This window comes from Pteronotus mesoamericanus, unplaced genomic scaffold (assembly GCF_021234165.1).
Source record: "Pteronotus mesoamericanus isolate MK-2021 breed Mesoamerican mustached bat unplaced genomic scaffold, CSHL_Meso_final contig_163, whole genome shotgun sequence".
In the NCBI taxonomy this organism is placed as follows: Eukaryota; Metazoa; Chordata; class Mammalia; order Chiroptera; family Mormoopidae; genus Pteronotus; species Pteronotus mesoamericanus.
This window is the reverse complement of record NW_026555064.1, coordinates 2,231,276-2,247,503: the sequence shown is the minus strand read 5'-3', so window position 1 is coordinate 2,247,503 and position 16,228 is coordinate 2,231,276. Positions and strand designations below refer to the sequence as shown.

Genomic DNA, 16,228 nt, shown 5'->3' with positions numbered 1-16,228 from the left:
AAAATATTCAGCTAAAAGCTTAGCTACCTAGAGAGAGAGTGAACTGGGACTCTTCGGAGAGCCAAACGTTGATGAGAAGCATGCTTAAAGTAACCAAATAGGCAGACGGATGATTCAGAAAGCGGCAATTTTGACATAAATATCTGAGAGTCACCGTGGACGACAAGTTGAATATGAATATGTACAACAGCACTGGAAACAAAAATGGCATATTAGGATGTCCCATAAAGAATGTGACATATATCTGTTGAAGGTAGATATCATGAAGGTGTTTTTTGCCAAAGCTCTGTGCAGTATAGGACAGCGTAATACCAGTGGTTAAACAACCAGACAGTTCTACCTTTTACTGTGTGGAAAGACCCTGATTTGGGACCCTGCATTTAAAAGTATGAGGTTAGTTCAGAAGGCAAGTACTAGTTACCTGGATTCAGAAAGGGGGGAGGGACCAGTTTTTGAAATATGTTAAAGGCAGCCTTTCACACGCAAGACCCAAAATTCAGCAGCAAATGTTTGGTAAACCTCCTCTTCCCTCAGTTTAAATGTGAGGAGTAAAATAAATAAAGCTTTTATTCTTTGTTTCTTTCCTGGAACAAAATATCAGGTGTCGTAGAAGACCTGAGGACTCCCCATTTGCTAGATTGCTTTAAAGGTCAGAATTTGAAAATCAAGGATTAAATGGAGATTGATTTTACGTGAGTGAGAGTGATAAACAGGCCCTTCTGCATGTTGCGCCATTGCTTCTAGCGCAAGGATGTCAACACAGATCACGTAGAAATCACACAGAATGTCATCTCTGATGGGCTGATAGTGACCTGGAGAGCTGTAATGAGGAGAACACGGGGCTTGTCCCAACTTTGCAGGAAAGACTACTGAGGCGGTGACATCTGCCAGAGGCACAGATATTTCCTATTCCCCTTTTGTTTTTTTTGAGTGACCTTAAAGATCTCAGAGACATACAAGGGTGACAGATGACCCCCACCTATGCACACTCTGCACCCACATACATGTCAGGGAGCTGTAGTGAGAATAAGAATGAGCTTTGCAGGAAATGGGAACAAGTGGCTGATTTTAGCTGGGAAAGAAATGTTTGCTCTTTCATTGAAGGTTCCTATTCCTCTGAGAAGTTCCCAACAGTGACTGGATCTGGCCAACGGGGGTCTACAAGTCACCCGACAACAGCTCAGGGCCGTGGACTCTCCCTGGGTCTTCTTGGCTGGCAGAAAGGAGCTTGTCAACCTCTCACATGGTGTATACAATAAAACACTTGCATTGTTTAACTCACCTTGAGAAAAGTTCCTGCTGGATGCAGGTGACCTATCAAAGCACTTGACTAATCAGAGGAAATTATCCAAAGCTAATTGGGTAACAATGTGACCCAGAAGGAAACCATAGATAAAACAGCTTCCTGATTTAAACCCTGAGGAATGAAGCAGAAAGGTAACAAGGACGCCACGGAGAGCGGAGAGCAGGGCCCGCCGAGTGAGTGCGTCAGCAAGATCTTGGCCGAGGGAAGGGATCCTAGGGCTCCTCCACCCTCAGCGATGGATGTCAGCCAGGCCTTTTCCTCGGACTTCTCAATAGCACATTCTTCCAAGTACAGGTGATGCCATCATTAGGGAGAGTAGGCGTTGGAAGAAACAGCGGAAGATTCTTGTGTCTATGTTGACTTGCAATTAATTAAATTTGTATCCTCTTCATCCTCTGTTGGCAGGTCCTGCAGGCTCCCTCCGGAGCTGCTTCTCTGGTAAACATTAGCACCATTCAGTTTTAGGATTCACTGTCACTGTAAAAAACAGAACAATAGTGTATTTCCAAGCGGCTCCCAAGAGCTGATCACTCCACTGTAGAGGCGAATCAAGAGAACATAAACAGTCAGGGAGCCAAAGGCATCCAGTCTACAATTTCCAAAACAAAGGCCTATTTGGATTTTATATTTGATCCCTGAGAAGAAAATCCACGAAGGCCAAGAAATAATCCCTAACTGTTGCTCTAACGTCCTTCCCTAGTGCCGACGTGGAGCGAACCAGATGGAGTTGGGGGATCCCCCCTTTAATTAAATCTAATCCCATTCTCTATGAATAAATGCCAAATTGCCTCTTTTTTTCCCTTTAAAAAAAATTTCCATGTGTTGTTTTCCCTGAAGAGTTTGTGATCCTGGCAGGTTTTCAAAAGCCCATTTTGTTCATACCCACAGGATCTGGAGATGCCTTCTTGGTGTCATTTAGAATCCAATCACCAGGCATCCTGGGGTGTGAGCAGACATAAATTATGGACGTGGTATTTGGACATGACCGTGCTGGCTGGCTAACTTGCGCCTTTGTTTCTAACTTGGCTAGCTTTGCCACAGTCTGGCTCTGAGGCTTTCTCCCAGCGGGGCCGTGCCACCACCTACGTCTCCTGAAAGGCAGGCCGTTCTACCTCTCGTCTGCATCCCTTTTTAGTTTGGTGCCCTTCCACTCGAATTCCAGCACATCTCTGTTTGAAGTGACCTCTGTCTCCAAGGAGGGGCCTGAATGACGACGATCAACATCACCTGGCATCTCCTTGGCTAAGGGGCATGTCTAGTCTGCAATGGATTCCGTTCTCCTCACTCCTCCTTCACTACTCTCCTGCTCAGTGGAACACCACGTGCTTCCTGAGAGGACTCTGAAGCACCTGGATAGGGGGAGATGGGGCGATCCGCGAGAAAGCGGGGCAGCAGCGTGTGCACGTTTGTGGGTCTGTGTTTCTGTTATGAAGATGGTGAAGGAGCTGGGATAAGGAGGGACAAACAATGGGAAAGGGGAAGACAGATGTTGACAAAAGGACAACTTCTGTAGCAAAACCTATTGAAAATGGAAACCTAATTGAACACTAAGACACATTTTTTAATCTGAAGAGTAGATGTGACAACACACTTCACTTAAGCCACTCCAGGCAACTCTTAAACTGGGCAAGGCAGTTTCATCTCTTGGAAATCGGGTGTAGCAAAATAATATTTCTCAGATCCAGAGTTCATCTCTACAGGGTATAAGGCTCTGAATTGCATGTTTTACTTTTGTAGTTTTACCTTGAAATTTCTGCTAAGGATAAGCAGAGTGTATTACAAAGCTGAATAGAAACGGGCACAATGTTTCTTTTGTCGACAACACTGATGTGTCCAGCAATTAGAAGTAATTTTTAAAATTAATTAAATAACACCAATCCATATTCGTTGTGGAAAAACAGAAAATACAAATAAGCAAAACAAGAATTCTAACAATCTTGCCCTGGCGGGTGTGGCTCCGTGGGCTGAGCCTGCCTGTGAACCAAAAGGTTGCAGGTCTGACTCCTGGTCAGGGCACAGGCCTGGGTTGTGGGCCAGGTCCCCAGCTGGGGGCAGGTGAGAGGCAACCTATTGATACTTCTCTTGCACATCAATGTTTCTCTCCTTTTCTTTCTCTCTGTCTTCCCTTCTCTCTAAAAAGTAAATAAAATATTTTTAAACATCACTTAAAAAAAGAATACTAACAGTCTCATTACAGTTAACATTTTGCTATTTACTTCTCCAAAATTTTTTCTGTAATAACAACATATATTCTTTTTGTACAAAAATGGGATCGCATTGCACATATTGTGCAATCATCTGCTTTGCTCACTCTGATTCACATATAGACATCTTTCCTGTTAATAAATACAAAATATCTTTTTTGTGGCTACAGAGAATTTCATTATCTCACTAGACCCAAAAAAACTTCTATGTCTATATTGTTAAACATTTAGGCTATTTCCAATTTTTACTTTTTATTTATTATAAAATTGCTGCATACTTCCAATTATTAACCAATTATTTATTTGCGTAAATATCTAGAAGAGGAATTGTCAGATTAAAATGTATGAAATTTTAAAGCTTGACTAGTCCTCTGTCAAATCTCCCTCTTCCCTAGAACTTTTGTTCAATTTACCTTCTCCCAACGCTTTAGGGGAATATCCATTTCCCCTTGTCCTCTCCAATACTGGATATTATTATCTTCACTTTTTTGTAAATCTAATAGGTGAAAATATTATAGTATTTACCTTTAATTTTTTTATTACTTTTTATTACTAGGATGACTAAACATTTTTTCCAAAGCTCTTTCGGTAATTTTAATTTCTTCATTTTCTGAATTGCTTACTGATATTGTTGGCTCATATTTCAATGGGACAATTATCTTTTTATTAGTTTGTGTATTAATAATAACACTTTTGTTTATAATACATATTTCTCATTTATCATTTTCCTTCTAATTTTATGTATTGTGTTTGAAGTACAGAAAACTTGAGTGTTTAATGTAATTAAGGCTATCGTTTTCTGATATTCTTCCAGATGAAATGTTTACTGGGATACTGAAGGGACAGGTTGAATTCCAAATGATAATTTTTATAGTGTTGACTCTTTCATTCAGGAACACGGTATGTCTCTAACCATTCATTTAACTCTTTTATGTCCCTCCATTAAAATCTGAACAATTCCTTTTTATGTTACCCCATGCATTTTTTGGTTACTTTTATGCCTGGGTATTTCACCTCTTGTGTTACCTTTATGGGAGCACTAATGCTAGTATCTGCTGACAGTGGTTTGATAGCCTAGTAGACAGAACAGGGGTCAGGTGGCTGGAGCTTGAATTAGGGCTCAGCCACTTCCCTGCTGTGGGACCCTGGGCAAGTTAACCTTTCTTAGCCTCAGTTTTCTGTTCTCATCTTATCTGCAAAACATGCATAATAATACCACGCACCTTATAGGGTTGTTGTAAAAGAACAAATGAGAAAACGTAGGTAAAGCACTAGGCCCCAGGCCTGACATACAGACACCATCTTATTTTGAAGATTCTATACTAGCAAATATTTGTCCATTAAACAGGGGCCTGAACACTGCTTCAAATACCCAAAGGCTTTTAAAAAACTACCTTCCAAAACAGACTCTCCATTCCTGAGCACACTGTGCTCTAAATGCCATTTAAAACACTCTACAAGCAATTTGAAGGCTTGGTGTGAGACACGGTCCACCCACCAACCAGAGCTCAGCCACTTAAAGCAGCAAAGAGCAAAGGGGCTCACACCTAGCGCTTTCTGCTACAGCTCTGTGGACCCTGCGCAGCATGACAGACTGCGCCACCCAGGGGACAGTCCCAATGTGAGGACAAGTTGCTCCAGCTCTGGGACATGGCATGATTCCTAGTGTTGCAACTCACATGCCAACTTTTACTGGTGGTTCGATGGCCCGATGCTGTTAGTAAGTCAGCCACCTGGGATCTGGCCTACTCTCTCTGAGCCTAGAGGCACTCTCTCCCTCCCCTGCTGGCTCCTTCGTGTAGTTAGGTGCATTTCCTGCCATCTTTGTGGCTATTTATCATCTCTGTGAAATTAATCAAATAAGCCCAGATGTTTTTAACTCCGACAAATTCTAGAGCTCCCTCTTAAAAATATCTTGGCAAACTGCCGCAGAATTGCAACAAACAAGTGATGCTGCTTCAAACCTCTATTGCTTGCCTTGGTATTAATTTGTAAGGTCTTCGTAACTTACTTATGATAGTGGCATTAGTGAGTAGTTTTTCTTGGAGTGTTATATAGGTATTTTAAGAATATGGGAGAGCATTCCCAGAAGCCTGCGTGGTCGCAGGCCTACACCCTGGAAAAATGAACTGATTAAAAAGCGCCATCTTATATTTGAGAAAGCCCTTAGCTGGAGTGATACCAGTGAAACGAGGACAGGTGGAACTCTAACACCTTGTTTCTTAACTGCCCCTTGATTTCAGTCAGGGTCAGATAAGCCACCTTTCCTCTCCCAAGCAGTTTCTCTTGTAACAATCCCTCCTTAAGACCACAGTTAACGTCCCTTTCTCCAAAGATGGCAATGCACTCACGCTCAACCTTTCTTGAGATAGGATGCTCTCTAACTCGGTTTTTGGAGGGTGCGGTTTTCAGTTTAGCACAAAGTGACAGAACAATTAGATCGCGCTCCCTTTCTCTACATCAGTGTAACGTCCCTTTTCCTTCCAGAAAGAGGCCTGGCCCAGGTGAAACTGAAGAGGTCACGCATCTGGCTAACGTCAGAGTCAGGCCTAGAATTAGTCCAAGGCACATAGATCATGCCCATAGTGTAGACATAATCCGGGCCACTATTCAAGCAACGCTGTGGTTTATTACTTTTAGTACATCTTCCCTCCCCCGCTCCCCCACACACCTGCATTTTAACAGTGTTGCTTGAGGTTATCATCTTGTAGAATTATAAACTGTTATTTTGTATCTCCCATAATACTTAGCTTAGATCTGAGGGAGGCCAGTTGGCACTTAATACACTTAATATTCAATACTTCTTGACTTATTAATGGCTTTTGAGGAACTAGAGAAGAGAAGAAGAAACTCACAAAGAAAATAATTGGAAGTGGCCACAGTGATTTAGTTTTGTGGAGAGGCCCAAACAGTTAACACAAAACAACTGTTTTCTTGCAATTAATGGTTCAGGGCTTGCCAATGACTACACTAGGTGATGAAGATATCACCTGCCAAATACTTTCACATATTCACCTCATGGTAGCTGGGTTTCTGGATGCTTTTTTTTTTTTTTTTTTTGCTTTCAAAATTATCCTTTAATTTATGGAATCTTTTATTTAACTAATTAAAAAAAGAAAATGAAAAATGCAGTTTTAAAAGAAACTTTTCTCTAGATAAATCTTTATCATAAACTGATTGTATAAACTTAGAAAAGTTAATTAATTAACCTCTGTGAGTTCCATGTTTACTGAGATGAATCATTTCATTTTTTGGTTTGTCTTGGCATGATGTAGACAGTGTCAGACATATATTAGGTACTCAGTAAATATATTTTGAAAAACTACATCAAAAATTGTACTTTTTCAAAAAAAAAGGCAAAGAGAAGGGAAGAAATAGGAATAAATTTTTAAAAAATACTCTATTAAATGTACCTGGATTTTCCTGAAAACATTGAAGTGATTTTTTTTAAAGATTTTATTTGTTTATTCTTGGGGGGGAGGGAAGGAGGAAGAGAGGGAGAGAAACATCAATGTGAGAGAGAGAAACATCAATCAACTGCCTCCCTCACGCACCCCAACCGGGGACTGAACCCACAACCCAAGCATGAGCCCTGACCTGGAATTTAATCAATGACACTTTCCTTTTGAGGGATGACACCTAACCCATTGAGCCACATGGTGAGGACAGCGATTCATTTCTACAATGTCATTGAGCTCAGACATGAATCAATACAATAAACAATAGAGCTATTACAAAACCAGAACAGGTATAATGTTCCTTACATTCTCTGAAAATTTCTATGTAACAGGGCATTGGGCATATAGAAAACGCTATAGAAATGTCTTATTGTTGTTATTACTGTACTTACCAAATTATAAATCCACTTGGATGGAACCTAATCGAATTTTCCCCCTAATCTTTCCCAATGCTGTTACTCAATCTAAAATCAGCGCTGTGGCCAGCAGGCAGAAAGGGAGAGAAGGTGGGCACTTGGCTAGTACTTGTCATTTCTTTTCTGTGGTTTTTTTTTTGCCTAAGTTTACAGAGACAAAAACACCAAGCTTTCAGGAAACTGTCGAACTGTAAAGGCCTCAGGAAGAAGAGAGAGGCTGGCTAGTCCACAAGCACCATAACATAAAGGACTCCGTCTTTCTTGCTTTTATCGCTCGCTGGTGACCTTTGGGGAAGGTGTCGTGAGGGTAAGAGGAGACAAAGAGGGAGCGTGCTCTTTACAGAGAATTTAAACACGAATAAAACCAACTCAGTGGGCCTGGTTTTTTTGCTATCACCATGGGCTGGCAATGCTGAACAATGTCAGTGATGAAATTCTCTTCGGTTCAAAGACAGACCTCTCCCAGCGCCCCGCCCCTTGGACGCTCTTCCACTGACGCCGTTCCCAGAACCTCTGACAGTGCCTGGCGCGCCACAGGCATGACTTACAGAGAAAAATGTTACCGTGAGAAATAAGAATATAGAGCCCCTTCTCCCATGCAACCCCTTTGCTTTTTCCTATTGGTTTTTTAAAAACATGAAAACCATAACATATAGTTCCCCTAGTACTTTGTACATCTCTGGCCCTTATTTAAATCTGAGGCAAAATTTTAGATTTCACAGCTCAAGGGAAAAAAATGTCCCTTCCCTGAGAATAGGGCTGGCCAGTTGGATATGGGGGAAAAGTTCTGCAAGGCCTGAGATGATGTTTCCTAACAAGAGACGTTGAAAGGGCTGCAGCTTCTTACATAATGTGGTGCATTCGGTGCAGGGTGGTGACCAGATCAACTCCGTTTTCCTCCAAAGACACAATAGGCTATGAATAACAGAGCTTCTGTATCAGGGTGACTTCCTAGCATCAAAAAGGGCTGAATCCTGTACATAGGTTCCAGAAGTCTTGATTAGCAGGAGGATGGGGGAACGTGTTTTACACTGAGTTCAATCCTCAGGGACTATTATATTGTTTCTGAAGCATTAGTGTCACCTGTACGCTGCTTACGTCATGGAGGAAGGGTGACTCACACGGGTCAAAGCCAAAGGGGAACTTTGGGAGTAATGGTGTGTCAAAGTAGGTTGACTGATTGTAACAAATGGACCACTCTGGTGGGGGATGTCTCTGGTGGGGGAGTCTGCACTTTCCGCTCCATTTTGCTGTGAACCTAAACTGCTCTAAAATATAGTCTTAAGAAAAAAAAAAAGCCAACTAGAGAAAGAAGGAAAACTGTTGCCAGAGTATCAAAGAATTTGTTTCATTTGCATGGTGGTTTAAGACTTACGAAGTGGTGTTTTTCTCTCTCACGATCCCGTGAAAGTAGATGAACAGGTGTGTCATTTCCATTTTTCAAGATGAGGAAGCTGAAGCTCCGAGGGTAAAGCAGCTTCCTCTGTACAAGGAACGAATGGCCACTCGGGCCAGGTCTTACAAGTAGTGTTCTGATTCTAAGTCCAGTGGCCAACGCACCCTCTGCCTGTGTCTCTTAGGACTCACAAGCTTTTGGAGAAAGGGACGAATCTTATTTCTGTCCTGGATTAGAGATTCAAAATTCTGAAAGACCTGAGATTAGGAACCCTAACAAGAGAAGGCTGAAGTCTTTACACACATTGTGGTGCGTTAAGTGTAGGATGGGGACCAAATCCAGTAAAAGTTTTAGCAGTTATCAATGTAATTAAGAGAGTAGTAGGAGAAAGAAATGTAAATGAAATCACAACAGAAAGTAAAAGTCATCCAAACTATAAAGTAATACAAACTATACTATAATCCTTTGAAAAACTCCATGCTGCTAAGAGGCCTATTCGGAAATTACCAGCATTAATGAGCCTATGCTTGTAATGGAGAGTGATTGAACGTCTCCAGGTCATTCCTAGAAGATGAAACAAGTTCCTGATTTCTCAGGATTGGCGAGATTCAAAAAGAAGCCACTGGGGAAACCAGGTGCAAAAATAATGCCCCAGCCAAGAGTAGACATGTGTCTGAGCCTTGGGCCCCAGGCCCATTGGCCCAAATGGCAATGAGTGTGTGTGTCTCCATTTAAATTCGTTAATAATAATAACCAACACATATTAAGAGTTTATTTTACACCAGGCTTTGTTCTAAGTGCTTTGGACTTCTCTTAGTTTTGACTGAATAAACACTAAATTTGTTTTGCAGTAGTGTAATGTCCTTTGATGTCACCAGCAAGTGCCCATGGTGCCAGGCCTGGGACTTGCCCCTCTGGTTCTGCAGTCTGGTGCCAGCTTCACAGAGAAGGTGTGAGGTCAAGGCCTGACAGTCACCCTGTGAATTGAAGCCAGGTCATTGCGGACCGACAGAGAAATGTACACATTCCTTTTAAAAACAATACTTCAGCATGAAGCGGCTCTCCAAATAAATTAAGGCTTTTTTTCTCCCCTCACAGGCAGAAATGAGCTAGAGCTTATAACTAAGACCAACCTCTTAATATTTCAAATATATGATTTCTAAGAAGTTTTCTCCATTGTACAATTCTCTAACGTTATGCTTCTTCAATGTCGCCAATAATTTCAAAAAAGAGACAGCCAGGTATATGAAAACCATTGACATTTCACATCTTTTGACTGCACCCACCAGAGATGCAACAATAAGGTATTTCTAGGGTTTTGGTGATGACCTGGGCCCTATCTTCACATAACAGTAGCTCATTTTTAGGTAAGATAAAAATGCAGGGAAAATATTGCTTTGTAATATCCTTTGCGATACCCCCACCCAGGAATCTTTTTCTTTTATCTCTGCTTATTAATATCTGCTACCGCATTTAACTAAGATAGAATCTTTTCTCAACCAGCAATAAATTTTAACATGCAAACACCTGGTGAGGTAACAATATCTGATATCTGCAATAAGCTACATACAGACTCTTGCCTCAAAGCAGAGGTTTGATTGTGAGGGGTTGGCATGGGGCCAGAAGTACAATGGTGACTTCTTAGTGGGGTTTAGAGGAAGAGGCAGAATAAGGATCCAAAGGACAAACATGTGACTGCTCCAGTAATCAGCCTGTCCCTGTGATATTCTCACCTCAGGGACCCCCAATGATAAGTGACTGCACTTGGGAAGCATTTAAGATGATTGGCACAGCACCTCTGGTTAACATGAAGTGGGGGAACGTGGGTGGTATGTATCCTGCTCTGAAAGTTTATTCTGTTTATTCCGACAGAAATGTAATATCTCGGTCATGGGCTCAGTCAAGTTCTCTGCTCGCTGGTCATCTCAAGTCATCTTGTCCACAGTTTAGTGTCTTCTAAATCAAAAGCTGTGCTCTGCAGAGCAAGTCCCTGGCTTGTTGAATGGTCAGTCCTATTTCCTGTGAACACTTCTCACATCCTGACTAAGCAATTCTCTATCAAAAAGACTCAAACATGGTATTTTCTATCCTCACAAAAAATGATACAATTTAAATGAGATTGTGGAGTGCTAGAAGGCATTCAAACCCTGATGCACTAAAATTTTCTATCAAGCAGAGCCACCTAGTGGTAGAATGGAGTGATTTTTAAATTTCTCTTTTTAATTTCTCTCATTTAACAATCCCACCTGAGGTTTCGTCCCTCCCTTCCCCCTCCCTCCCTCCTTCTCTCCTTCCATTCCTTCCTTCCTTCCTTCTTTCCTTCTTTCCTTCCTTCCTACCTTCCTTCCTTCCTTCCTTCTTTCCTCCCTTTTTAATATGCATTACTCATTCTTATTTACAACTACCTTCTTTGAGACTGTCACCTCCATGTATTTTCCTTACTGAACATCTACTCATCCAAGATTAACAAACCTACAGTTTGTTATAATCAGAAAGTTTTATGACTAAAACAGAAGCTGACTGAATAGTCAGTGTCTCTTTAGAAGGGCAAGAAAATGTCAATACTAAATTATTTCTAAAAATAAAGAGGAACTAATTACTTTGTACATTCCTATTTTCCATAACTCACGCTTGCTTTTCTCCACACTACACACACACACGCAGCCATGAAAAATATCACGTAAAATTTACAGGCTCCGAGAAGGTGAGTAGAAGTGCTATACTGTGGTCTCCAATGCCCTCCCCAATACACATATAACCTATAGGAGAGATTAGAAGTACCTTGGGTTGTGGTTTGATTCCTTTTCTTCTTTTAAAGTAGGTAAACATTCACTGTCGGCTAGGACAGAACAGAAGCAAACGCATGGTGAGTCCCTGAAATTCTATTTTCTGTCCACAAAACTCAGACAGGTGAACATGACATTCACCCAGTCTGCATGGCTCCATGTGCAGACACGGCCTCCCCAGGGAGTCCCAGAGGTGCACAGGTGAGTGGCGCTGAGCTCCGGACATGGAAGAGTCACGGGTAGCGCAGATATGAGCTGGTGTGCTTCTGGCCCCGCTGGAAAGGGCCCCTTCCCCCCCAGCTTGGTCATGTAGGCCCCAGCCCAGCCCCACTGAGGCTCCAAGAGCTAGAATTTGCACGATTCTGGATGGACATGGGAATGAAGTGGCTTCACCAAGGTCCTGCTGTGCCCACAGAACGATTTCAATTGAGAAACACAATCAAACAGAAGTGAGTAGAGGAGAGGGCAGCTAACCTCCTTCCAGTTGTCAGAGTTCTCCCCTCTCACATGATGGCTATTTTTAAGGGACATAAAGAACTATTGGATCTGTCACCTATGTGTCAAAATAACTCTGCTTTAGTGTCAAACAGAAATTCCAAACCCCCCCCCCCCCGCCATTTTAAGGTTTTAGTGAATGTAACAGGACCATGAGTTTGTATTATAATGATCTCAGGAACAAAACGAAGTACACCAAAATTTTAAGAGAGGTTGTCTTTGGGTAGGGGAATTCTTTTCTTTCTATTTTTTGTTTGTATTTTCCTAATTCACTGTGTTTGTATATTTTATGAACTAAAATAACAAAACAAACCTACGTGAAGGGTCATCTCAATGACCCACTCCCTTTCTCAAATGCTGCCCCGGGCCATTCTGCCCTTAGCATTGGACGATAACAAACTGTTCAGAATCGCGCATGCTAGCTGAGCAGCTCCATTCTTTTGGAAAACTCGCCCTGGCGAGTCTCTGGTACAACAATTCTGATAACAAATCTCTGGATAGAGAGACTCCATTGTAGGTTGTTGAATCTGACAGGCCCCAGGGTACATTTTTAAGATACATGTTAAAAACACAAATGATAGGACAGCACAAATAGTGATTTTATTAATTTAATCTGGTCATTAAAATAATTTATTGATTTTTAAAGAAATTTTAAAAAGAAAAAAAAAGCTGTCATTACTTTTAAGTCCAAATATTAATTAAATAAAAAGTAAGGAATATATACTACAATTACTCCCAGATATCAGTTGGAAATGAAGTTATTTGGGGATTTTTATATTACTGTCTATGTTAGTGCTACCCAATAGATTTTTCCACAGCGATGGAAATGTTTTAGATTTGCACTATATAATATAGTAGCCACTATCTACAAGTGGCTGCTGAGCACTCAGAATGTGGCAAAACTGACTGAGAAAAAAATATTTTAAGTTTTACTTTTAAAAATTTAATTTAAATGGCCACATATGGCTAGTGTCTATTGTCATGGGCAGCACCCATCTATGTCAACTATATTTGATAAAGCTTATAACCATATTAAAATTATAATTCTCTAAATATAAAATGATGCCAGATGCTAACTTTTTCCAGTGCGCTCAGATTTCCTTCCTCAAAAAAAAAGACCATGTTCTTCTTGGAAAAGGTCATAGACAAACCTGTATGCAAATAAAAACAAGCGGCAACGATGCAATAATTGAACTGAATATTTTTAAGTGGTCAGACTGAAGTGCATCATCTGCATGTGCCAGAGCTAACGGGGACTAGGCTCCTACTGTCCCACTCCAGGATATATGCGGCTTTTACAAAGCTGTCCCAGCCTTCTCTTACTACAGAGGAGAGAAAAAACAAGGTCACCACGTACCATTTCTATTCATGTTGTTCATCCATTTATCAAGCTCTTCCATTTCTATTTCCATAACAGACGGTGTGTCTTCCTCAAAAATAGGGCTAGGAAGAGAGAAAAATCTTGTTGAAAGAAAGAAAAACATGTGTGGTGTGCTGAGCTTCTGCGGGGGTGCCTAGAATGTGGACCGTGAGGCGGGTGAGCTCGATTCAGTGTCTTACACTCCAGGGGAGATTGAGCGTGGGCCCTATTGAAGTGCACCAAACTCTAATAGGAAGAAAAGCAAAAAACAACCTTCACGTATCACTGATCTAAAAATGGAGGGCGCCCAACCCAGGGCGTGGGCTGAAGGGGAACGCAGGTGACTGTTCCCCTGAAGGTACCCAGTCAAGCACACAAGGCTTCCACCACGGTGGGGTTCCTCCAGGGTGTTGCCACACTTAGCAATTTTGCCTTTCTTAATTTCACTTCCCTTTCTGTGGGGTTTTTGATCAGTGACCCCAAGTCAAGAAGCCACAGTCAACAGACAGACTACTTGCATCACCTTCCCGTTCAATTCCCACATTTTTCTGTTTAGGAGAAAGGGAGCAGTTGCTTCCAGAGATCCACTGCCCTCACTTGCCAGGGTTTAGAGACTTACAGCACCCAGTTAGGGGAAAGAAGCCCCTGGTTAATGGAGGCGGGGTGGGGGAGGAAGACCACCAGCTTCAAACAGCTGTGAAGCTGTTACGCCCTGCAGAGGAAGTGAGCAAAGCATCTTCTGAGTAAGGCTGGTGGTGGGGGTGGAGGGAGGGGGCAGGAAGAGGAGATGGGCATCGCTCTAGAACGCTCATCCGGTTGAATCTCCTATTCCCCTCCCTGCCCTCCTCCCCTCTCTTGGACCTTTCTTCCTCTCCCCTCCGTTCTCCTTCCACCAGGGGTCTTCTCCCTTAATACCAGCCCAAGTATCTTCCCTGGTGATAAAAGTTTTAATGCAAATAAATGAACTAGTGTCTTTGAAAAACACCCAGGGTCAGAATATTTAACTCCTCTGTGTTTGGAATCAGTAGCAGCAGTAGAAATAGATTCTTTTCCAGCCAGGGGACCTCTTCCTCAGCCCAGATCTTCTGGATTGAGGTTTGAGGGCAGGGACATCCTTCCAAGGGCTATAGAAACACTGGGGGCTGTCTCCAGGGGCCCAGGAAGCAAGAGGTCCCTGCAAGGAACAAAAACTCTCAAAGGGCAGATGCCCCTCTGATCTGCTCCTCTCCTCTGCATCCTTGTCCACGCTGAGCTGGACGGGAGGGACTAGGGAGACTTACACTTTCAAGTTGTCGTTTCCCAGTTCATCTGAAAGAGAGTGAAGATAACGGCCATGTCAGCTTTGTTTGTCTGTAACAACTTTTCATTTCAACAACAGCTGAAATCTGCTTTATGGAGAGAATAAAATGGCTTTAAGTAAATTGCATTTTTGAAGAAGCAATAATTAACCTCTAAGTCAAACATGTGTCGATTGCCGTGTTGAAATGAGGTCCCAACCTGCGTGAAACATTTGCTTTTAGATAAGATGATGCTCTGAGAGCACTCACTTCAGATCAGATGTTGATCTCTCTTTGTTTTCTCCACACAAAGAGAAAAACAGTGGTAAGGGGAAGGAGAAAAGGGTCTCACAAGAGGGCTTGCTTCACAGCCCGAGCTCCGAAATATCCCTGTTCAAAGCATTGCTTTTCATCTCCTTGTGACACACCAAACTGAACAGTGTGACAGTCCCTGTGTCCCTGAGCAGGATTGGGGTGCCCCGTCCAGAGCTCCCTCAGACTGTCCTTGCACCTGCTCTTTGCATGGCTGGGTCCCTTGCTTCTGTTCTCAACTGACACACTTCCCTCACGGGGCCTCCCCCAACTCCTTTGTCTGACGTGGAGCCCATCTTTCCTCTTGTTCCCTGGCTTAACACCTTGCTTGCTGCCTTCATAGCATTTGCCACAATTTGTCATTGATCGATTCCTCTGTTTAATTCTTTTTATCTGTCTCTTTCAATAGACCATCACTCCAAAAGGTCAGGGATCATGTCTCTCTTGTTTGTCATAGGTCCCTTCCATTGAGCACAGTACCTGGTAAACACACAGTATTCATTCACTGAATAAAATGATAGATCCTCATGTGGACTGTCCAGCACCTGGCTTACATTCATGGCCCGAGTTTTGGACTTAGCGTTATCATAACAGGGAAACTTCCGATGAGCCTCCTTCTCCCTGCTATTGGTTGAGGTAAGAGTCAGGTAACGGCTCGCAACATGGCTCCAATGCAGATCAGACTCCACATGAACATGTGGCAAGGATGAGAGCCCGATGTCCCCACGCAGGCTGTGCTGTGTTTGGCAAGGAGATCAATGCACCCAGAGAACAGAGGCAATGACGTCAAGCAAGTGGAGAGTGTAGGCCTGCTGCACCTCGTATGACATGCAAACCATTAAGAAGCAAACCACTTCGTAGAGATCCACCAAATAGTTTGATGATCCTAATCCTTGGCAATGAGAGGCCTCATTTTGTCCGGCCTGCAGAAAGGCAGGTCCCCGGAGAGGGGATGTAACCAGCAGGCACCTGGAGCCGAGCTCCTGGCAGCAGCCGGGAGCCGCTGTAATTTCCTGTGGGTTGGCAAGCTTGAGGGGCATCGCTAATCCAGGAAAGCTGGGCATGTCACCACGGCCTTCCTTCCCGGGGCTGCCGGTCATGTCCTCCTGCCTCTCGCCCCCTCCCCCACCGCAGGAATCTGAAGGTTCCTGCAGAGACCTGACTCCTCAAAGCTTGGGAGAAAGAGGAGTATGTACATCTTATATTTTATGTACATTT

At 42.7% G+C, this 16,228-nt stretch overlaps 1 protein-coding gene across 1 annotated transcript in view; it reads right to left on the bottom strand.

Annotated features, from left to right (window-relative positions):
- Positions 1-1,689: 1,689 nt before the first annotated feature.
- Positions 1,690-16,228, bottom strand: part of TMEM154 (transmembrane protein 154) — a 35,442-nt gene continuing 20,903 nt past the window's right edge. Inside the window, exons 4-7 of the mRNA XM_054595855.1 lie at positions 14,702-14,729; positions 13,419-13,504; positions 11,562-11,619; positions 1,690-1,783 (exon numbers count right to left, since the gene is read on the bottom strand). Coding sequence (XP_054451830.1) covers positions 1,768-1,783; positions 11,562-11,619; positions 13,419-13,504; positions 14,702-14,729 — 188 coding nt within the window. The 3' untranslated portion in view covers positions 1,690-1,767. The remainder of the gene's footprint in view (positions 1,784-11,561; positions 11,620-13,418; positions 13,505-14,701; positions 14,730-16,228) is intronic.